Consider the following 23,852-nt stretch of genomic DNA (forward strand, 5'->3'; position numbering starts at 1 on the left):
TGCATTGTGCGAAGAAATACTTTTTTTTTGTCTTGTCCCAAATCTTCCAACAAAAAACTCAGTTGGCTGGAATTAATGGGACCTGGAAGGCTGATGTAAATTATTATAAATAAATAAGTTTAGCCATCATATCTAATAACAGTTGACTGCCTGTTCCTCTTCCTACTCTTGTGCTGTTCTCTTTTAAAGTTATCTAAGGTTGTGGAGGCCGCCACATCATGTGTCAGGGAATTCCATCAGTTAATTAGGCACTGTGCAAAGATGGACTTGCTTTTTGCCCACCTCCACATTCGGGGACAGTGTACCATAAGCTGGGAACAAGAAACAAGGGCTGGCCGGTGCCATCATACCCAAACTTGTGAGCTTCTGAGAGATGCCTCCCCGGCTCTGATGAAATGGACTAAGAGGATGTTTGTCAAAAAGGTGGTTTTTCCTTTGAGAAGTTTCAAACAGGAGGTAGAGGGAATTATACATATTTTAAAACTGACAACTCAAGTAGCAAAATGATGCGTGATAGCACCGGCCTGATAAGATGGAAGGGGGCGATTGGGGAGCATTTTTAAGCTGCGTACAAGCAACGTCTTTACACTTCACCTTCCCATACAAAAGAAAATATCTCTAAAGGGGCTAAGGAGATTATCCCAGCTTTGGCAGCTCGGATGCTCAAGTAATCAGGGGCAGCCTTGGGAATAACAAAGGAGCTGTTGGGCGTTAAAATTAGACAAAGAGAAAAAGAGGAGGGGCTTGGAGGGGTCCCGCCTTCATTCCCCCATGTCCGTGGCAGATTCCCACTTGCCTATTAGTGGAATCTAAGGAGTTAGAAGCCCACAGAAGAGGGGAAGCAAACTTGTAAGAAGGCATGGCTTTCTATTACATTCAGTATCCACCACATGCAGAACCGTTTCTGTTCTGCTGCAGTTGGTCTTCTGCCAATACCTACATTGTCTCACTGTCCGCCATGCTAAAATTACATAAATTGCATAATTCATCACATAGGTTATGTTGTCATTTCCTTATTCTACTCCTTCTGTTAAAGTGCAAAGGAAATAGTGCAAATTTGTTGTGTGTGTGTGTGGGAGGGGGGAATCAATTACATATTGTTTGTGGACTGAAAGCAACAACAACAGACAATACCATTCATATATGCTGGGTTGATTTCTGTTCTGGACACGCAACAAATAAGCAGACACTGACAATTACTGCTGCTGTTTCTGGTTTCCTCAGAATTCTCTGGCATCTCTCTGTTAGAGACACACATCTATACTATTGCACACCAGGCAAATTCACCTTAAAAAGGAATGTCCCTCCCTCCTCCTAGCCCAGTTGCTCACAATCCCAGGACTAAATGTGAACAGAAAATGCACTTTGGGTGATGAAATTGCGCCACCAAACTTAAGCCCTTGTGCTCCTTGCCAACGGTGGCTTCAGGGAGCAGGTCTCTCCAGCTTGCCAACGCAAGTTCCCTACCAAGAGAGAGAGCCCTGTCGCACCTCTGTACGCTCAAGCCGCAGCGGCTCAGACCTGCCAGCAAGGCAAGGTGGGGCAAGGTACAGCCCATCCGATACGTGGCCCTCCTTCCCTCCCTCGGCAGCAACAGTCTTCAGAGCTCTGCTCTGCCCCTCACCTTTGCGTCTGGGTTGCTGACATCCACTCACCGTTGTCCCTCTCCGTTTCAAAATGGCGCCCTGGTAACCGAGGACTGCATTTCAGAAAGTATGGGGCTGGCGATTCACATACCCCCAAGTCCCCTCTCTTCTTCTGTAGGGTCTCCGCTTATCCGGACCGCCGCTGACCCCCCCTCCCTACCTCACTGCCAGCACATGCCCAGCCCCCGCCACTTAGCTGGCTATTGGGGATTTCTCCTCTCCTATCGCAGCCAAGCATCACTGGGGATTTATTGATTTTTTGACACAGTTAACAACAGCAAATCTTTATCTCTGCAAACCCTGACCCCATTAGTGGAGGAGGCTCTTACCAAGCCTGGATAGCAACGTGGACCTGTCTACCCTCCCCCCAACCTCCAAGGCAGGAGTTTTGGGCAAAGGGTCACAGTTACAGGACGAGAGGGGAGCCCTTTTGCCAATGAGGCAGTTTCGTGACTAAGGCACAGCCCCCTTCCACTCTCTTTCTTCTTTGCAGGCTCAGGGCAACGGAGGCAACAGTTTTATCACACCAGGATTTGGATTATACCAGGGTGGGCGGTGGCAGTGGGGGGTGGGGGAAGAGTTCAAACTACCATCAAATTTTTAAAGCGGCTGCCCTGTGCAACGATTGGCAGGGGTGGAGCACCCAAATTCTGAGCGGCAAAGGCCATGCCTATACTTCAAATGTAAGCCAGTTTCAAAGCCGTCACAACATTCCACCAAGGAATTTTGGGAGCAAAAAGAGCTAGGGGAACTCCCATACAATTTTCAGAGACCCTCCTCTCCAAGCTACCATTCGCAGAATTCTTTGGAAGCAATCAAAGATTTCAAAGCAGCTTGAAAGTGGTTTAATTGTGGAGTTCAGAACGTAGCCAGAACTTTTGGCGCTGGGATATTAACTGCCGCCATTATTATTATCGCTGCTCTTTCTACCATTATTTATGGAGCCCCGTCAACATGCATGACACTTTACAGCGTAACGGGGAATAAGGTGGAGCCCTGCCCTGTGGAGCTTTTCAATCTAAAATCTGACAGGGGGAGGTGGCAGAGGAAGCGGAGGAAGACGGGAGGGAATGGGAAAAGAGGAAGTACAAGCATTCCCCTTCTGGACACGTACTTTGTCCTCAGCACCTATGGAAACGTTCATAGGTAGCCAATGTGCCACCCTTATCCCTAATTAGAGATGCAAAAAGGCACTGAATTGCATTCTGCCCCACATTCATTGCAGCACCGTTTCCCTTCCGCTGCAGTTTAGCTTCTGTTAAATGCTATGTTTTCCATCTTGCTGTCCGCTGTGGACATAATTAACTATTTTATTAATGCTGCATTATCACTTTGCTTGTCTCAGTGCAAAGGAAATGCAATGTAAATAGGAGGTGAGGTCATTGATTCCATGTTGTTTGAAGACAGAAAAACAACAGTGAATACCGATCATATTCACTGGATTGATTTCCGTTCCAGATGAATAAGGGAACACTGGCAATTTCCGCTCCTGTTAGAACTCTTCAACTTCTCTACCCCTAATCACGGGCCTCGCAAGTATCCCTTAAAGGAACAAGAGACCTTTGGCCATGATGCCGAATCTGCTGCAAAATGGCAGCCTCCTAAACAGCTGCCCTCGGATCCCCAAAGAAAACTGTGGCTTGCCGTTACGAGAACGAGGTGGAGCCAGCCTCCATGAGTGAGGGGAGGGGAGGACAGCATGCAAGTTCAAAAGATCCTCCCTTGCCAATGGGTGAAGTATACAGAGGACCACTTCTGAGTGGTAAAGCTACCACGACATGTACATTGCCATTTTCTCCTTTCACATTCACCCCTCTTCTTAGAGCAGTGTGGGGACCCAAGGCAGTGTGCAAAGGCACATACATGTGCCCTCCAGGTGCAACAGCCAGCTAGCCAAGCGTTCACATGTATACAGGGGAATTGTGAATGGGAAAGAGTGCTGCTGCTTCTGCTGCTCTTGTGTCCTGCTTGTGGGCCAACGTGAGAAGAGGATGTTGGACTAGCTGGGCCACTTGGTTTGACCCAGAAGGGAGCTCCTTCTATTCTGATGCTGTCGCAACCTTGCCTTAATAGTTCAACTCGCACCCCCGCACCTATTTTTGGGCTGCCCTTGTCAGCCCGAAGCCCCAACATCATGCCATTTCCCCACCCCCAATATCAAGTCTTATTTCTTTATCCCACCCACCCTGCCCCCTCGCCACCCTGCTTCCAGCCTCCCCACACACCCCTTTAGAGAATTTCTCATAAACCGGAGTCCTGGCCGGCTGGTCCCTGATACCATCAGCTCCAAGGAGAAGGGACAATAGGGAGATGGGCTTTGGAGGGTCTGATCATATCCTGGAGGCAAGGGCGGTGTATTCAGGCCTGGAATGAACCGTGATCCTATCTCCCCCGCCAGGGTGTGGGTTATTGTGTCTCATAAAAGGAGGGACTCTTCACTGCCTTTTCTTCTGTTTTACGCTGGCCTGCCTTATCAGCGCCAGCATGACCCACCTTGCTTCCCCCACCCCCATCAAAAATTCCCTTCCTAAGTGGTTTTGCTTAAATAGTCCGGCAGCACACACAGGGCGTCACCCCAGAGCCATTTAACCCTAGAACACCTGGTGTGGCATCAGAAGGGTGTTCCTGAGCATGCACAGAGGAAAGCAGATTTATTTCTCCTGCTTGTCCTTCCTTCCCAGGAACTCTGATTAGCCTAAGGGGTTCTGCCTACCTTCTCCTCTCACCACAACCCTGCAAGGTAGGTTAGGCTAAGGATGAGCTTTGTGGCTGAGAACGGAAGTGAACCCACCTCAGGGTGGTCTCAGTTCAACACACTCTTAATACCACACCAGTTCTCAATACGAGGAACACACCAGCGCCTGGGATGTTTTGCAAAGCATCATGTGCTTCGTGGATCAAGGCTGGCCTCAGCCCCAGAATGCAACAGGCTCCTGCAGCCCAGCCCTCCCTTCCCTTCCAGCACGGTAATCTAAAACAAATAGGACTATCTAGTGTAAAACTCTGCTATGAGCGATAAAGAAAAATAGCTGGAATAATTTTTCCCACCCACACATACCAATGTGAAGGGGAAGAGAAACACACACACACACACAAAGCACAAAAAGATAATCAGGAAGATGGTGGCCAACCCTGCCCTGTCCATCAGAACGGGCCGTCCCGCCTTGCGCTGCCCTGTGCTGCCTGATAATAAACCTTGAGGTTTGCAGAGAAAACTTCAGGCGGGGAGAGATTACTCAGACAGGAGTCGCAGCACAGATAAAAAAGGAAAGGAAAGGAAAGGAAAGAGAGCTGGGCTGGGGGGGGGGGGAGATGGAGCAAAAATAAAGGCCAGGGAAATGGGGGGGGTGTTAGTGTGTACTGTTTTAATTCGATAGCAACAGTCGCCCCTTGGCTGGGCTCAGACAATATCCATGATCATTAGCTGTAATAGGAAAATGGAGCCTCCAAGTCCAGTGGTGGGGTACCTTGGTCCAAGCAGCCAACAGTATTCATGCCCTGCTCACAAGCTTCCCAAGGGCACCTGGCCCGACACAGTTGGAAAGAGAAAGGTGGACAGGGTAGATTTTACTGATCCAGCAAGGCAACTGCTTATGTAGCAGCCGGTTCCTAAACACTGAGAATGCTGGAACTGAAGGTTGCTTGGAAGTGACATCTTCAATCCCAGAAGAAGACTTTTGCTGGAGAAGACATGCAGGTCCTCCATGTCTGAAGGCAATCTATGCTCAAATGCAGTGTGCCTGTTGGGGGACAACTCTGGGAAAACAGTATTATTTCTGCCATGCCTTCTTTGGGCTTTCCCAGACTCATCTGCTTGGCCCGAGTGGAAATCAGGATGCTGGGATACATAAGCTCACCTTGGTCTGATCCAGGTGGGCTGTTCTTCATGTTCCTATAATCACAGGTGTGGGCGGGTGGCCCCTGTGGGCCCCTTGAGTGGAAAGCAAACTCACTCAAGGATAAATCACTGGCTCTGGACGAGGAGATATGGGTTTGTGTCCATCTCTTCTGTCATGGGTTCATCATCTGGCCTTAGCAAACTGATCTCCTTCTCTGCCTTACCTTTCCCTCTGTAAAACTGATAAAATAATGGCATTCACCACAGGGACAGTATGAGGGTACCAGCCAAAAACTAGACACCTTGATCTCCTTCATATTTTGGTGGGAAAGCTAAGCAGATGCTTACACCTGTCGGTCAGCAAATTCAAAAACAAGTATTATTATTTTTAAACTATATGTTTTAGAAAAACAACCCTGCAGGTTGAAAGCATCTTAAAACAGGCATGTCCTCTACATGACAGACAAGGGGAGGGGATAACTCTATGCTGATAGCCACTGTGACGTATATGAGCACCATTTAAAATGCAAGGATGTTTGCTTTTGTCCCTTTAGAAATATTGTTTCCCCCCTCATGTATTTAAATTGAGTGACTAGAACTCATACAGTTAAACGAGCAACATGCCTACCTGAGAGTGCTTAATGCTAGCTGACCTATGCCCAGAAATACTGAAGAGGCCTACTAATTAAGAGTGCAGGCTTACAAAGAGACGCTTGCCTGTGGCAAGTTAAGAACCACCTATAGATCATTCAAAGAAAATTTACAAGAAGTTGTGTCTTCCTACCCCCCCCCCCTTTTCTCTGAGATCCAAAGGACTAGCTCAGGAATGTGGTCTTGGAGAATATTCTGAAGGCATGCTGTGTGGCAACCTAGCTGAAGGTTTGGGTCAGGCCAGTAGCTGGATAGGAGACCTCCCTGGAATCCCTAGTTTTGCCACCTAGAGTCCCAGAAAGGTGAGAAACAGACATGAGCAGGTAAAGGTAAGGCCCGTGGGCTTGGGTGCAAGGGGATGTTAGCAGCCTCTGTGGAGGGGGAGTGAAAAAGCAAAAGCTTCAGGCATCTGAATGCAGCAGCCTTCTCTCCCTCCGAGTTACTAAAGGAAGGAGAAAGCAGGCGGGGGGGGGGGTCCTTAGCCCCTGTAATTAATGGCAAGAGCTCTTTACCGGGAGACAAAAAAGAAATAAAAGGTGACAAACGACCCCCCATAAAGAGGCTCAGGGGTCGCAGATACATTTGAATATTCGATAGGGTGTGAAAATAAAGGAGCCCATAAAAAGGAAATAGGGCAGTAAAACACAAGGCTGAGTTACAGGTGGAGAAGGTGCCCCGTCACAACCCAATTATTTCTCCCCCGCTTCTTTTAAATATGCTTGCGGAGCTTGATCTATCCACAAAGCACTGATATCACTCAGCACAGGAGAAGCTGCAATGGAAGGAGGGCCCACTCTGCTAATCCCATGACGCTGAGGCACATATTGATCTGGATGCGGGCCCATAATAAGCTCTGCCTGTCTTATTAGCACAGAACAACACAGAGCACCAGCCCAGGTTTCAAAGCCGTTGTGTGGCTGTGTGCAGGCAAGAACACTCAGGGCAATGGGAAGAGACTCTCCCTTGCAGGCATCAACCAGGGGTGTGTCTGCGCCATCAGTGTGCCAGGGTGGTGTAGTGGTTAGAAGGTGGGACTATGACATGGGAGACCAGGGTTCAAAACCCCACTCAGGCATGAAGACCACTGGGTGACCAGTCTCTTGCTGTCAGCCTAACCTACCTTCACAGGGCTGTTGCGAGGATAAAATGGGAAGGAGAAGTATGCATATACCACCTTGAGCTCCTTGCAGGAAAGCTGGGATAGAAACGTAATAAATAAAGACTTGGGGGCTAAATCCTAACGCCACACAGGTGGTTGAAGAGAACAGGGGCCCCATATCAGGTACAAAGAACACAAGGGCTCAAGTTATACGAAGCCAGAGGGGCTGGAGCAACTTCAACACAAAAAACTTACTGGACATGAGGACTCCATTTAGGCACTGAGAGCAGCAGATAGACCTGACTTCACTGACCTTGCCCAGTTCCCTCTGAAAGGCATCAAATCCTGCAGTTATTTCCAGCTCTTACGGCAGCTGTGCCCCGAAGCCAATGCAACCTGGCACTCCTTTTAGGAAGTTTGCACTACAACTCCCATCAGACCAGACAGCACTAGGAGTTGTAGCCCAAAACACTGGAGGGTACAAATTTTGGAGGAAGACATTTCTTACAGCAAGGAATTCCACATAGGAAGAATAGTGTTGTGAGCTTGGCGGTGCCAGACACCCCTAAGTTCCTAGACCCAGTCAGTGTTGGAAGTAAATCAAGTCTCCTGAACCCCTGGATCCAGCAAGGATTAAAACATAGGCCAGGCTAGCTTCCTCACAGGGTAATCACCGTGGAACCATTAAGAACAAACAAAGGGAAAGGTGATGGGCCATGAAGAAAGAGAAGGGACTCTGGGCCAGGTGGCAAATGAGTGGGGGCCCTTCTCCTGCTCAAACAGCTGGTTAGAAGACAAAGCCACAGTTTGAAGCAGAATTGAGAGTTGGCTGTGATGTGGCCTAGAAGGAAAAAGGTTGCAGGCTGGTAAGGCAGCAAGCTGGAGAGAGGGTCAGAGCATGATGGTTGGTCTCTGTTTGAATCCAAGGCAGTGGCCATGGGAGAAATCAGAACCTCTTGGGGTGTCGATGCTGGGGACCCCTCCATCATAGGCTCAGCTTGCATATATGTGTAAATAAACAATATATCAAAAAGACTCAGTCTCATTCCCAAAAGCAACCATGGAGAAGTGCCTGGGACCCCTGGAATCTTGCACCGCTTGGAGATTTGGGTGGTGGACAGCAATATAATGACCCACCATCTTCCCTGTTCTCACCGATAGCATTTTCACAAGGCCACTGCAGCCGTAGGATCTCAGCCACCAACACTCCTTTTGTGATAGGCTGCTGCAGAATGAAAGCTCCTGCGACAACCAGCCAGCTACTCTCCAACAACTAGTCCAGGCCACCTTTGCTACAGAATGGGATCTGCCAAGAAACAAATTTGGGAGACTTTGCCCGCTTCCTCCCCTCTCTCTTACTTCTGGGGCACATTTCAGAAATGGCAACCCACTCTATTGGGAGCAACTAGAAGCTCTCATGAGGTTTTAAAATTTATTTTTTTTTATTTTGGGGAAACACACACATGCCACGAGCCAGACTTGCAAGAACAGGAAGTCAAACAGAATGGGCAGCTACATCTGCAAACGCTCCCAAGTTGAGGATTATAGATTATAGCTATCAGCTATTTGCATATCAGAATTTTAAAGCAGCCAAGACCCCTCCAGCGAACAAGGTCATAGCAAAGATTAAAAAGAGAAAGAGAGGGGAGGAAAAAATTCCCTCTCATTTTCTTCTCCTTCCCTTGACTTTCTCATTTCAGTGAGGCGCATGAATGTGCGGGGCTATCAGAAACGTGAAGGACGGCTGCTCATCCTCTCCCACCCAACCACGCCTGGCAGCCTGCCCTGCTGAGGCCTGTGCTGGAGGAAGAGTGGTGCAAAAATACTGGGCACTTGAAACAGGAGCATTGGGGTACTCCAAGCCCCATAGCACATCCCTGGAGAGATGTGGTAGAGCATCCTTGCCCTTCAGGAAGGGTTCCTCACAAACGGACCTTCAGTACACACAACTGAAATTTCCAGGTTCAGAAGCAGTAAACTTCTCTATATTTAGATTGGGGGGGGGTGCAACTGAGGGACAAGGCTCCTGCGCCTTTCTGCTCTCCATGTGGGAAGCAGGACCCTGGACTAGATCAACATAATTTCAGGAAGTGATGATCACTGCCCCATGTGGTGCGCCATGTGACTGCAGTCTCCAGGGAAGAAGCTTCCAAAGCAGGCCTGGTACTGCCCATCCAAGATGGCGATTGGCTTGTTGAAATCAGAGGAGGAGCATATAAGGACTTCCTTTGCCAGCTTCTTAAGTAGCCAGGGTTCTTCCTAGAACTGCCCCTTGAAAACGTCTGTCTTGGATTTTCATTAATACTTTTAACAGAATCAGAATCAGAAGGGGGAAACAATGTAAGGAGTCCCATGACACCATCAGCCTGCATAGCCAACAGAGGTGGAGTAGAAATTTAATTCAGTTGGCATTTAAAGACAACAATACACCAACTGAAATGGAGCCCCACTTTGAAACTTGCTCTTCTCCAAATTTTGCAACGCAGTTCTCCAGCCAAGCAATCATGTACGAAAGTGCATATATTAAGGTAAAGTGTGTAAAGAAATGGAAATATAAGTGAAAGTGACATACAAAAATGCATATTGGCATTTGCAAAAATGTGTGATTTACGCAAAATGTGCACGTTAGGAGAAATTCACACTAAAATATGAAGAATTTTCAAGAAGCCTTAAAAAAGCACACACACCTGAAACTGATGTGGAAATGTGGAGAACTGAAGTTCAGACTGGAAAAATGGTAAGATCAGAGAAACCCAAACTGATGATGGGAGCTGTAATCCAGCAACATCTGAAGGGCTAGATATTCCCTATCCTTGTCTTATTCCAATGCAAGAGGTTCTGCAGGAAGATTTGGCAAAAGAAGATTTGGGAGGGACAAAACTGGATGGCACCCAGCAGCTTTGAAGAACACAACTGTCTCCACCCCCACCCACCCGCCTGGCCTGGCCTCTACACAGCATCCTCCTAGCCTGCCACTGCTGACACACGGCGGATCCTGCCAGATAAAGAAGAAATTCAGGCTGCTCAAAGTTTCCCTTTTTTTCCTCTTTCCCTTTTTTTTTTTTTTTACCCATTCCATTCCTGATAAGTGTGGTGCCTGCACAGAGACTGATAGAAGGCCTATCGCGGCGGTTAGCGCAGAAAGGAAAAGCCTATCGCCGCAGCATCGCCGGACTCACATCAACTCCCAGCCACACAGAAATTAATATCACTCCAATTACCAGAGTGGAGATGGGCTGCACAGCGGCGATAATAAAATCTCTTTTACATAAAGAATGCAAATAACCAACTCCAGTGGGGGCGGGCGGGGGGAGGAGGGAGGAACAAGGGGGGAAAGGAAGAGGAAGCAACTTGCCACCCTTACTCTGGTTGCTTATGAATTTGATCCAGGATACAGTGTCAGGACCTATTTTTCAACTTCAGGGAACTTAATTGAGCAAACCACTGACTGCAACATTTGCAACATCTGGGACTTTTTCTGGTAGGAAGGTGCATACGAGCATGTTCAGAGTGCACTTCCCTCACACAAGTGGAAGCCAGAACTTTGGAGTCCCAGCTCACATCCCGTCAACAGAAATTAGAAACAGAACACCCACAACATGAAGTGGCAGAAGTCTACACAAGGAAGATCCTACCACGCAGATTCAGACTTGCATGGGTTCCACAAACGCAAGGAAGCCCCTCCTCAAAAGTCTCTCTGCAGAGAGTGGATAGAAAACAGTAAAAGGTGTTTTTCCTGACCTTTTAAGAAGGCTGCAGTGAAATATAAGGGGAGCTCTAAGGAAGCTTTGACAGCAACCTGGTGCCAGACTTAAAACAGGATGGGAGAAGTATATTTTGCAAGATGTACTTGATATGAAGACTAGTGGCTGCAGTTTATTTATTTATTGTTACATTTGTATATATTCCACCTTTCTGCCAAGGAGCTCAAGATGGAACTTGACTCTCCGCCCCCCTCATTTATCCTCACAACAATCCTGTGAGGTAGGTCAAGCTGAGAGACCAAGAGCCGTAAGCTCAGTAGTAGAACGGCTGTTCTGCAGAAGGTCGTTGGTTCAATCCCAGGCATCTTCAAGTAGGGCTAGGAGAGAACCCTGCCTGAAACTCATCAGAACTGTTGCCAGTCAGTGTAGATAAGTTTGGGCTACACAGACCATTGGTTTCACTCAGTATAAGGCAGCTTCCTATGTTACTGAGACTGTGAGTGACCCAAAGTCATGCTGTGAGCTTCACGGCCGAGTAGAGATTTGAACCTTGGTCTGCAGGGTGTCACTGTTGACACTCTAACCATGACACCATGGCTGGTGCTTTATGCACAGTAACATAGGAAACTGCCTTACATTGAGTCAGGCCTTTGGTCCATCAAGCCCAGAATTGTCTACACTAATTCTCAAAGGTTTCTTCTTCCCATCCACTGCCACCAGATCTCATAAACATGTCAGGTATGGAGCTTAGCTCCTTCTGCACACCAATCAGGTGCACTCCACCACTGAGCTATGGTTGATACACATCCCCCAACTCAGCCTAGACATGGTCTTAAGGCACGCAGGGTAGCCAGAGCTGGACACTCTATTCCTCTCAATTCCTAGTACAGAGATATGCTGTCCCTGGGGAACACAAGAAAAGAAGAGACGTGGGAGAAATCTTGTGTCCAAGTTGCTCCAATCCTGACCATGTGTACACAGTTCCCCATGTGCTGGTCCTATCATCACCCACCATCTGCAGACAAGACTGAGGACCAGTGCAGCTGCATGCAATGTGCTGCAGTAGTGTAGTGGTTAGAGGGTCTGAGTTCAAATCCCTATTGGGTGACAAAATTCACAGGATGATCATGGACAAATTACTACTCTCTTAGCCTAACCTATCTCACAAAATTGTTGCACAGATTTAAAGGGGGGAGGGCTTTGATGCTACATTGAGCTCCTTGGAGGAGAGGAAGAATATCAATGTAACAAATAAACCAAGAGCAAGGGATGGATGAATGGGTCAATTTCAAGTTTCTCCAAGTTTCTCATTTTTCCAGTCTTAAATTCAGTTCTCCACATTTTATATCAGTTACCATTAAAAAAAATCATCATGCAAATTCATTGATATCTTCATGTGGATAATATAACATTCACATTTTTATATGGCTTTTGCCTGATATTCACTTTTTAAAAACAATTCTCTCTAATATAATGCATTTTGGTATGTGCTATTTTCAACAATACATGCATTTTTATGCACGCTAGTATGCAAATCTTCGTACATATTGCTTGACTAGAGAACTACATTGCAAAATTCAGAGAAATGAGAATTTCGAAGAAGGGCTGTGTTTTGGTTTGCGCATTGTACTGGAAAGGACAAATTAGGGAGGGATCACCTTTAAATGCAAACTAAATCAAATTTATTCACCACCCCTAATATATGTGGACAGGATAAGAATTTGCTGGATCAGGCCAATGGCCCATCAAGCCCAACAAGCTGTTCTCATAGTGGCCACCCACTTTCTCCTCCTGTGGTTTTCAGGAACTGGCATGCAGAAGGAGTACTGCCTCCAGCAGTGGAGAGGCAGAGCATAGCTATCATAGCTAGTGGCCATTAATTGCCTTATCCTCCATGAATTTATCTAATCTTCTTTTAAAGTCAACCAAGTTGGTGGCCAGCACTGCCTCCTGTGGGAGTGAGTTCCACAGTTTAAGTACCGTATTTTTCGCTCTATAAGACACACTTTCCCCCTCCTTAAAAATAAGGGGAAATGTGTGTGCGTCTTATGGAGTGAATGCAGGCTGCACGGCTATCCCAGAAGCCAGAACAGCGAGAGGGATCGCTGCGCAGCGCTTCCTCTTGCTGTTCTAGCTTCTGGCTTAGCCCCTCAGTCCCTTCCCCCACCTCCCGGAAAAACCCCCAAGAGCTGTGCTCCCTTTAAATATTATTTTTCTTGCATTCCCCCTCTAAAAGCTAGGTGCGTCTTATGGTCAGGTGCGTCTTATGGAGTGAAAAATACGGTATGTGTTGCATGAAGGAGAAGCTTGTCGTCATTTTTTCTAAATAACTTTATGTTGGGTTTTATCAAAATGGATCATAGGAATAATAAATGATACAAATAAGCAGACCGAGTCTTCTCATGTCATTTGTATATCACAACAACCATAATGAATTTGCACTAATATTTACCATATTACAGGTGTATTGTTAGCGGTCAGTGTATAGGTTCTTGGTTCATGAATTGGTTTAAAGGAAAAGAAAGTTTTTGATGGATAGCTCAGTCAGTAAAGCGTGGGACCCTTAATCTCAGGGTCATGTGTATGAGCCCCACATTGGGCAAAAGATTCCTGCATTGCAGGGGGTTGGACTAGATGACCATTGTGGTCCCTTCCAACTTCAGCAGTCTATGATTCTATGAAAAAGAATGGGGAAACAGAATAGAAGAGAATTAACAGATAACATTCAGCATCAAATAGCTAAATGCTTAATCAGGATCCCTTGTGGTGGTGCTTAGATTACGTATGAGTAATAGTCATTTTTCCTCTTACGTTACCAATGAAACAATATAAAGTGTTGAAGGAGTACTTTGTCTTATCTGGTTGTTGTGCCATCAGCTGAGCATCCTACCCCTTGAGAAGACAACAACCCCCCAGTTCTTGGGGATGAGCCAGGGACAAAGTCAAGGTTAAGGGTCCCGTAAGCAAAGCTGGATATAAACCATTACTCTGCTCTTAGTATGTTGGCAAAAGGGATTTGGGCATCTTGAGTCTCCCTTGTGCTGTTCTGAGATGATTGAAGAGCAGCAGTGGACAGAGCAGGCGTAGGCAGGGTGGGTGGGAGGGAGGAGGGGGTGCTGTGCCATGTGGCCAGCCAAGGATGAGCAGAGCAGCCTCACATCCGTCCATCGAGGCCAAAAGGTCTGGGGTGGGAAAGAGCAGATAACCAAGGAAGAGACAGAGGAGGTAGTGGCGAGGGAAGTCCTGCAGATATATTTCCGGCCAATACATCTAGGAAGGGCTGGGGATATCAGCCTGGCTGTGAACAGACATTTCCCTTCCTGAACAGGGAGTGGTGTGTGTGTGTGTGTGTGTGTGTGTGTGTGTGTGCGTTGGGGCAGGGGAAAGAGAAGAAGAAAGCAGACAAACACTTTTAGAAGCGACTCTCACTTTCCTATCTCCTGACTTGAATCTTCTGCTTTCATTGTTGCTTTAATGGTTTCTCTTTATTGTTACACTGCTTTAATTTGCCTTGTTTATTATATACTTTAATTATGGATGTTATAATGTTGTTGCTTCAATGTGCCTTTTAATTATGGGTAGCTGCATTTTTAGAATTGGTTTTGTTCTTGTTATTTTGCTGTTGGCTAGGCTTTTATTCATTTCTTTGAACCGCCCTAGTACAGTGGTACCTCGGGTTAAGTACTTAATTCGTTCTGGAGGTCTGTTCTTCTCAACCTGAAACTGTTCTTAACCTGAAGCACCACTTTAGCTAATGGGGCCTCCCGCTGCTGCCACGCCGCCGGAGCATGATTTCTGTTCTCATCCTGAAGCAAAGTTCTTAACCCGAGGTAATATTTCTGGGTTAGCGGAGTCTGTAACCTGAAGCGTATGTAACCTGAAGCGTATGTAACCCGAGGTACCACTGTATTTCTTCTTGAAATGAAAGGCGGTGTATAAAACCTTTTAATAATATTATAATACTCACAAGCAACTGCTGCTGCAGAGGGAGATGGGATTCGCATTCAGGGCATGGCAGGGGAGTGACTCAAGGCAGTCTGGACTTTGGGAGTTCTTTACAAAGTGACCAAGAAGCTGTGTGTATATGTGGGGTGAGTTGGGGTGTCTTTGTGGATTTGCTAGGATGAATTTGGTCATCCTCTCAATTCAAGCAGGAAAAGCCATAAAGCAAAAGCTGGAGTTATGAGATGTGCTTGGAAAAGGAGGAAGGATAAGGAAACAACAAAGGGCCCTCCTTCACAAATAAGTAAGAAATGACGAACTTTTTTTTTTAAAGACACCTGAGGCAGTCTCACAGACATGGAACTAGATTTCTCATCCTTGATCCATTCTAGATCACAGAGGCTGCCATCCTCAGTGACACACCGTGATGCCTGGTGCCCATTTGGATCCAACTCATTCTGGATCCGTCCCCATCCTCGTCCTTGATGAGTTCTGCAAGGGCAACACTAAGGAGGAGGAAGCTTACTGGCTTCATTCAGAAATGGGCAATCAAAATGATCGAGGGGGTGGGATCAACTCTCCTCTGAGGAAACTTTTTGGGCCAGAGAGAAGGTGAGTAAGAGGCGACATGGTAGAAGTTCATGAAACGATGCATGGCATTGAGAAAATGGATGGAGAAATGTCCCTCCTCCTCTCATAACACTGGAACTCATGGACCTCCAATGAAGCTTAATGTTGGGAGGCTGCAAGGCAGACAAGAGGAAGTACTTTTTCCACAGAGCGCATTGTTAAATTATGGAACTCATTCCTACAGAAGGCAGTAATGGCCACCAACCTGGATAAAAGAAGATTAGGCAAATTCATGGACAGAAAAGCAACCCACAATGGCCAAGCTCTACCTCCACTGTCAAGGGAGTTATCCCTAAGCCTGATACTTAGTCAAATCATGGGCCCATCTAACTCAGAATTAGTTAAACTGACAGGCAATAGCTTTCAGGCAAGGTTCTCTCCCAGCCCTGCCTGGAGATGCCCGGGATTGAACCTGGGACCATGCAAAGCAGGTGCTCAGCTAAGGATCCTTCCCTATCACTCTAAATACACATCCATCCCCCTCCACCCCAGATCATATATAACCAAGCTGCTGTTCGCCAGGTCATCACACACTCACAGACTTTTCCACTGACAGATGGAGACTGGCACACCCAATTGTTTCTCTGCATGACTTGTTGGTTTACAGATGAAAGTTCAGTGAGAGGGGGGGGGGGACTATGAGCAGCATCCAGCTTTCCTAAAACTCATGGCTTTCCACAATACTCAGGGCTCATGAGCTTACTAGCCTTCAGAAGCCTTTCAGCTCTGCTCTGTCTGTAACATCCCCACATTTGACATAGAAAGGAAACATTAACGGTGGACTTTCTCCCTATGCGTGGCGATTTTTGCTTCAAATTATTAAAGAAGTCTTCGCATTCTTAAAGACACTGCCCTTCAGGATTCCCAAAAAGGTGTCAATCAATCAAGGGGGAAAGAATTAAAAGTCTCTGATTGATTGCCTTCATTTAAAAACCAATTTTGGTTGGAGAGATCTGTGCTCAGTTGGGAACTTAGTTAAGATACCAGCTCCATGACAGCAGAAGCAGCACAGGCCTGCCCCTACCTGCATGAGATCTCTTTCATTACTTAGGGGAGTTTGGGTTGGTTTAGCAGGGAAGGCAGGAGGAGGAGCGGGGGTACTTACCTGGCCCGTTCCAAAGCTTTGGCTCCTGGGGCTTCTCCAGAATCTCTTGTTTATCTGGCTCCTTTGGGCTCTCCAAGCTCTCTCTGAGTTCAGTCTCTGAAAATTGAAGTAATGAAATCATTGAATCATCACTCAGAATCATTGAGGTCTGTGAAGAAAATATAGTCAGCCATTCAGGTGCATCAGGCTTTTATGAGCCAAGTCACATGACCCAGCTTTAAGACAGCCATTCACACAGCTGCATCATGAACAGAGCGCTCGCCATGTCTAAGAAGGGGGTGTTCTTTGGAGATAGAAAGCAAAAGACCTAGCTCCCCCATGCAGCAAGTGGGATGATCAGAACGTAATTGTACTGCATGGAACTGAGTCTGGTCTGTACCATTTCATGCTGTACGTGGGGATGCACATGGGTGAATACTATGTCAGAATGGGCGCTGACAAAGGGGTACTTCCCTCCCCTCTGGTTTGCTCAGGCTCAGTGTTGAGGCTCTCCCTAGCATCCCCTGCTCCCACCACTTCCTCTCCACTGGAGGTGGGACTTCCCTCCTCGCCAGAGGAGGAACTGCTTTGCAAGATTTTTGGAGGTTCCCTATAACAGTGTTCCTCAACCTTGGGCCTCCAGCTGTTTTTGGACTACAATTCCCATCATCCTTGACCACTCGTCTTGCTAGCGAGGGATGATGGGAGTTGTAGTCCAAAAACAGCTGGAGGCCCAAGGTTGGGGAACACTGCCCTATAACACAACTGCCCTTTCACCTCTCACCTCTGAGCTGATGGCAATTCCCTGACACCTTCTATCCAAAATGACACCAGCCCCTGCATACTGGAAAGGGGTGTGTCAGCAGGAAGGGATTCAAGCTTAGCTTGTCTTCTGGAGACAACTGTTTTCTAAGTGCAGACATTTTAATTCTAGTAGAGCATTTGACCGTGTGAGCTGTGCTTCCTCCACCCCTCAGCTTTCAAAGACAGAAGTGGTCCAGTGAATTGTTTATCACCTCACCTAATGTCTGGGAGAATTAGACTTCAGTGAATGGGTTGGGTTCTCTCACCTGATGTCTAAGAACTAGGCCCAGGAATAATAATGACATTTAATATGTTGAACTGGCTCCCAACCAAGGATAGAAAGACGTGCATAGGATGCCAGGAAACCCCACAAGGTGACAATCAACATACAGAGCTGCTTGCTAGATAATAATGAATCTGACTGCTGCAGCCCTTGCCTCATCACTCATCCTCATAACAGCCAACTCCTAAGGGCCGAGGCCCCTTCAACTCCCCCAATAAAATATTTGATCTCAGTTGATGGGCACTGCCATTCAAATGGTGTGTGTGTGCTGCATCTTGTGATTGTGCTGGGCGTGGCTTACCTCCTCCCCACCCCCCAATATTTTATTTAAGATGGCACCCCTACCTGTGTATTATCTCTATATCTTCCCAGTACCTGATGTTTGAAGACAGAGCCCACAAACCAGACATACTTTGCAATATTTTATTTATTTGTGGCATTTATATCCCACCTTTTTCTCCAAGGAGCTCAATGTGGCATACATGGTTCTCCCCCTCTTTCATTTAATCCCCACAACAACCCTGTAAGGTAGGTTAGGCTGAGAGGGAGAGGGACTGGCCCAAGGTCACCCACTGAGCTTCACAACCGAGTGGGGATTTGAACCCTGCTCTCCCAGGTTCTAGTCTGACACTCTAACCACTATGCTGCACTGGTGCTCAATACTTTTTTTAAAAAAAACACCCCTCAATGAAGTTCTAATAATTAAAGAAGTTTGTGTTCTGTGTGAAGAAAAGGCACAGCCTAAAATCCAAATGAATTGTGCAAATTAAAATTTATTCAAATTGAAGGCGGGGCAACAAGCAGGAATAAGGAGCTATGCAAAGTGCTAATCACTACCTCTCTTGTTAAGACTCACTTGGGCATATCAGGTTTTACTAGCCACTCTTGATCTATTTTCAAGCTTATTTGCAGCCAGTAAGGCCTAAAAAAAGAGAAGAAGCCACAGCCGACATTTATACTTTGCCTTTCCATGAAATCTCCAAACAACAGTTTGAAAAACGGTAAGAAGAAAAAGATAATATAAAATAAAAGAGCAGATAAAATCAGTATCAAGCAGTCTGAAAATAAAGATGTCGTATGGTACCATTACCTATCAAGCTGTTTCGGCACTAAAATATCAGGAGGGTCGATCACACCTTGTTATGAAGAGATTAAAAAGAACTTCCCAGAAAATGAATGCTTTTTTATAAAATAAAATAGAACAAAACAAAACAAAACAAAACAAAACAAAACAAGCCATCAGAATGAGCATGCCAATTGCTCAGGAATGCTCTCTCTCAAGTCATTCGAAGTGCATAATATCAAGCCAGGCCAATTGCTCCACATCGCTCAGTACTGCCCACACTGACTGGCAGCAGTTGTCCAGAGTCTCCCACACTTATAGGGAGATGCCGGGGTTTGTACCTGAGGCCTTCTGCGAGCAATGCATGAGCTCTTCCACCAATCTACGGCTATTCCCCAACCTAACGCAGCCCATGTAGAAAGGGCACATAACAGAGAGCCTTTGCTGAAGAGCTCACTGAGCCGGCAATCCCAGAACGCTCCCAGGATGCTTCACTTTAAGCTTGTGTGATACAAACATCAACCATGACTGGATGATTTGGGGGGCTCAGAGTTGCTTCCTTATTTTCCAGACCTCCCATCCGCCTTCTCCCAGCGCCAGCTGGCTGACGAAAAGAAAAAACAAAAGGAAAGAAAATTGGGTGGGGAAAGAGAACTCACTTCCTGGGACAACTCTCCCGGTGGCAGACTCACAGCAACTTGATGACAATTATTTTCCCCATTAACTGCTGTTTGAGATCCTGCCGATAAGCCTATCTGCATAAGACAGCGTGAAAGATTAGCGGGCAGAGGGCATGTTTGCCTTTGCACCCAGGCCCCCAATAACCACTGCTAAAAAAGGCCCCACAACCATGGCCCAATCGATTGGCGCCATAAAGGGCGCCTGGGGGTGGTGACGTCACCGGCGATTGGTGATTATTAATACAGGTGATAAGGCGGGAATGGGGGGGGTGGGGTGGATGATTAACATCAAGTAAATCAATCGTCGGGTATAAAAGTCCCATTATTTTTGGCTATAAATCAAAGTGGCTGGCATATTGATTGTTATCCATCGCGCTGAAAGCTTTTTGCTATGCGCCACAGGAGCAGCAGTTATTGCAGCCGGTGCGTTATCATGCGCTATCGCCTCCTTTTATCACGACGCGCTAGTGCCAGGTGCACTGTTCAGGCTGGAGCTTTCAGAGCTCTCTGCTCTCCCTAACCTCCCCCCCCCCGCAACCCCCAATCCCCCACCCCTCAGCCTGAGGCTCTTGTAGAGAGCCTTAAAAATCAGATAAAGGAACCTCTTGCTTCCTTTTCTACAGACTAGCTCGGTGGGTCAAAGTCTGCCATTGCACAAAACACTTGGCTTCCCACCCACAAACTGCCTCACTGCCCCTGCCCCAGGTCCCAAACATCCTGCAAGTCCCTCAGAGATGAACAGCTTCCTAATAGACATCTATGCAGTTGTGCGTGGACAATGGCAGTTAACGTGCCAGGGGGGTGGGAGGAGGAGGAGGAGGAGAGTTTGGATTTGCTATCCCGCTTTATCACTACCCTAAGGAGTCTCAAAGGGGCTAACAATCTCCTTTCCCTTCCTCCTCCACAACAAACACTCTGTGAGGTGGGTGGGGCTGAGAGACTTCAGACAAGTGTGACTGGCCCAAGGTCACCCAGCAGCTGCATATGGAGGAGCGGGGAATCGAACCCGATTCACCAGATTACAAGTCCACTGCTCTTAATCACTACACCACACTGGCACAACGCTCAATGTGTGTGCATACGTGTGCATGAAAGAGGAAAGATTAGATGGCCAAGGGTCACCAAATAATGCCTGACATTTATCAGGGAGATAATCAAATTATGAATATTACTATTTATGCTCCCTTGTTTTTTATTATATATAAATATATAAATAAAACAGCTTTAGAAATTTGCTGACCCTCTGCTTAGGAGCCAAGCACACTCACCATTTAAGTAGCAGAAAATGAAACCAAAACACACAACTCAGGCTCTAGGTTATGTCCCACTGCCAAATGGGAACCAGTTGGCAGGAATATAAAGCAGGCCCTTTCTGCCTGTTTTTGCCCTGCGAGGAGGAAGAAGAGGACGAGCAAAGGAGGGACACACAACATCAGGGCCTACTTCAGTCGGACTGCCCCCTGCAGCCAACTTTACATGTTATATCATTTGTTTTAGTGCTTTAAAACGCCATTGGGTGCCTTGCCATATAAATGCAACAAATAAGTAAGAAAAGAAACCGGGGCGGGGGGAATGAAAATAAAAAAGTATATAATATAATCATCATCATCCAAGTTGGGTTCTATGACATTTTCTTTTTTTTAAGGGAACCTTGTTATGGCCTAAAAGGCACAGGAGCACATTACCTGGGTAGGGTTGCCATTATATTGAAGAGCAAAAAAGAGGACATCATGACGGTCATTCAAAGCAAATAGATGCAATTTGTCTTAAATTCTACCCCTGAAAAAAAGAACATGTCCTGGATAAAGAGGACACATGGCAGCCCTACCTGGGCAGAGCACACATTGTGCATTGGGAGGTAATCACCTCAGGCACTGTACTTTCAAAACACTATCATACCACTTGAAACAGTCATGGCTTCCCCCAAAGAACCCCAGGAACTGTAGTTTGCCTGTTTGGTACTGAGAGGAGACCCCTATTTCCTTCACAGAGCTACAACTTCTAGAGTGGTTTAATGGGTTCAGGAATCTGGGAACTGTAGCTCTGTGAGGGCAACAGAGGTCTCTTAACTTTAAATGTTTAGCACAGATGGGGCCTTAAAACAACCTCCAACACTGTACACACTTCGTTGGGTGCCAGAAACGTTTTTTATCTGTCTAACTTTCCCCAGAAGGATGAGTTAACTCATAGGCAGTTATCAGATTTCTGTTTTGAAAAATGTGTTCTTAAATTCTGTTTTCAATTGTATTTTTCCTGCTGCATGCTGCTAAGCTATTTTGTAACATTCAAACATTTACACACATTTTGTTGGGTGCCACAAACTTTACTTATTTGTCTAGCCTTCCCCAGAAGGATGAGTTGACTCATGGGCAGTTATCTGATTTCCTTTTTGAGAAATGTGTTTTTAAATTCTATTTTCAATTCTAACATTTAACCATTTATAAAATAGTCTAAAATAATAAAAATGTCTTTATAGATAAATAAATGAGAGAGGAGGGAGGTAGGTAGGTGTGGAGAGGTAAAAGTAGTCCAATTAGATCTTGTCGACATTAACACTCAGAAGTTAATCTTGCTCTTTTCTAGGGAATTTTTCTCTCACATAGTATTACAGCCTCAATATTCCTGCTGCTTCTATGGACAAATAAGACAGTCACTATTGTTTGGGCCAACTCATGTTTCTAAAAAGCTGGGAGACAGAAGCGGGGGGTGTGTGTGTGTGTGTGTGTGTGTGTGTGTGTGTGTGTGTGTGTGTGTTGCATTTCTAGGTCAGCATTTACCTAGCCAGGTCTGCAGTCTTTCAAGGCGCAGTAGCAAGAAACTCAGACCCTTAATTAGATTACAAATTGCTGTGGAGAGAGAGCAGAATTTATTGATTGAAATTTGAGCCAGAGCAGGGAGCTGCTGCTGCTGCTACAGCAGCAGCATAGGGGCTATAAGAAGCAGAGCTACGAAATCCCCAGTTGAAGTCTTGCCTCTCCCACGAAGCCGTGAGGTAGCCCTTAGGGTAGGCTGTTCATCTGCAGTATGGGGACAATAGTACTGACCTATCTTACAAGTCTCTCGTAAGGATTCCAAGTTAACGTGCACAATCTGCTTTGCAAACGTTACAAACCCTAAGTATGATTGCAGACAGTGGAAGAACATAGGAAGCTGCCTTACACAGAGTCATAGCCTTGGTCCATCTGGCCCAATATTACCTGCACTGACTGGTAGCAGTTCTCCAGGATCCCCACCTCTATCTGGAGATGCTGGGGATTGAACCTGGGACCTCCTGTGTGCAAAGCACATGCTCTACCGCTGAGCCATGGCACTACCACTGAACTGCATCCTTTTCTGTTCCCATATGAGAAACAGGAGTAATAAAAGACTGCACCTCCGAGCATGGGCAGATTGCCTTTCCTTCTCTACAGAATGACCACAGCAATCCTTTCATGTATCAGAGAGGGGGGGCGTACCTGCAGCCTGACAGATGTTGCTGCACCACAACTCCCTTCATCCCTGACCACTGGCCCCGCTGGCTTGTAGCTGATGGGAGCTGGACCCCAACAACACCTGCAAGTTGAGGCACAGCACAAGATAGGAACTTACTTTCGCTGCAAGGGGAGCTGGACAAATCGCCTTCCACGGAGCCTTCGCGGTCAGAAGCCCCTCCCTCCTTTTCCGAATGGCTGTGGTCCTCCAAAGGAACTTCGTCCCCTTCTTCCATCTCACCAAAGGTGCCTGCAAGAGCAAAACTAGGTCAGAAATTATGCAGGCACTCCACCAGCCCAACTGAAAAGAGACGCTCAAATAACATGCTACATTTGCTTTTTTAATGCACCAAGAAGAGTGCAATTAACAATCCACAGAGTTTGAGGTCTCCTGGCAAATCAATAGCGCATTGAGAGGATATTGGCAATAAACAGCAGCCTCTTCTGTCACATATGGGTGGATTCTGGTTGCGTGTTCGTTTGGAAAAGGAGGAGAAAAAGTTATCTCTAGAGGTATACCAGGGCGCAAGCATAATATTGTCTAGGGATGTGGTGGGCAGAAGGCAGAATGTGTTCCCTGGGTGATTTATAGTGCATTGAGTCGCAATAATTTAACAGCAGCAAGTAAATCTCTCGGCCGTGACTGCCCTTGTGCTAATTGCTTAGGCTCCATGTTGCTCACCAGGAAAACAGGAATTTTTCTTTCCAGCGCTCATAATACTAGAACTCGGGGATGGAAAATGAGATGGAGTACTGGGAGATTAAGGACACAGAAAAGCTTTGTGCTAGAATTCCCAAGATCTGTCATGGCTCAGATGTAGCATCGTCCTCATATTCATTCATCTGAAGTCTTTTTAAGCTGCCTCCACTCAAAAGGTCCCAGAGTGGAACCATGGGCAATGTAAACCAAAATCAAACATGCATAAAACAAATTACAGACTTTAATTACAAATAAAAG

The 23,852-nt window shown here is 46.4% G+C and overlaps 1 protein-coding gene across 5 annotated transcripts in view; it reads right to left on the reverse strand.

The window, feature by feature from the left end:
* ZFPM1 (zinc finger protein, FOG family member 1) overlaps positions 1 to 23,852 on the reverse strand; it is a 112,646-nt gene that overhangs the window by 34,281 nt on the left and 54,513 nt on the right. For all 5 annotated transcript variants that reach the window (XM_083513579.1, XM_083513576.1, XM_083513575.1 and 2 more), the window contains exons 2-3: positions 23,013 to 23,144; positions 16,616 to 16,711 (exon numbers count right to left, since the gene is read on the reverse strand). In XM_083513579.1, the coding sequence (XP_083369705.1) occupies positions 16,616 to 16,711; positions 23,013 to 23,144 (228 nt within the window). The remainder of the gene's footprint in view (positions 1 to 16,615; positions 16,712 to 23,012; positions 23,145 to 23,852) is intronic.

The sequence above is a fragment of the Podarcis liolepis genome, assembly GCF_965112155.1.
Source record: "Podarcis liolepis genome assembly, chromosome: 7".
Taxonomy (NCBI): domain Eukaryota; kingdom Metazoa; phylum Chordata; class Lepidosauria; order Squamata; family Lacertidae; genus Podarcis; species Podarcis liolepis.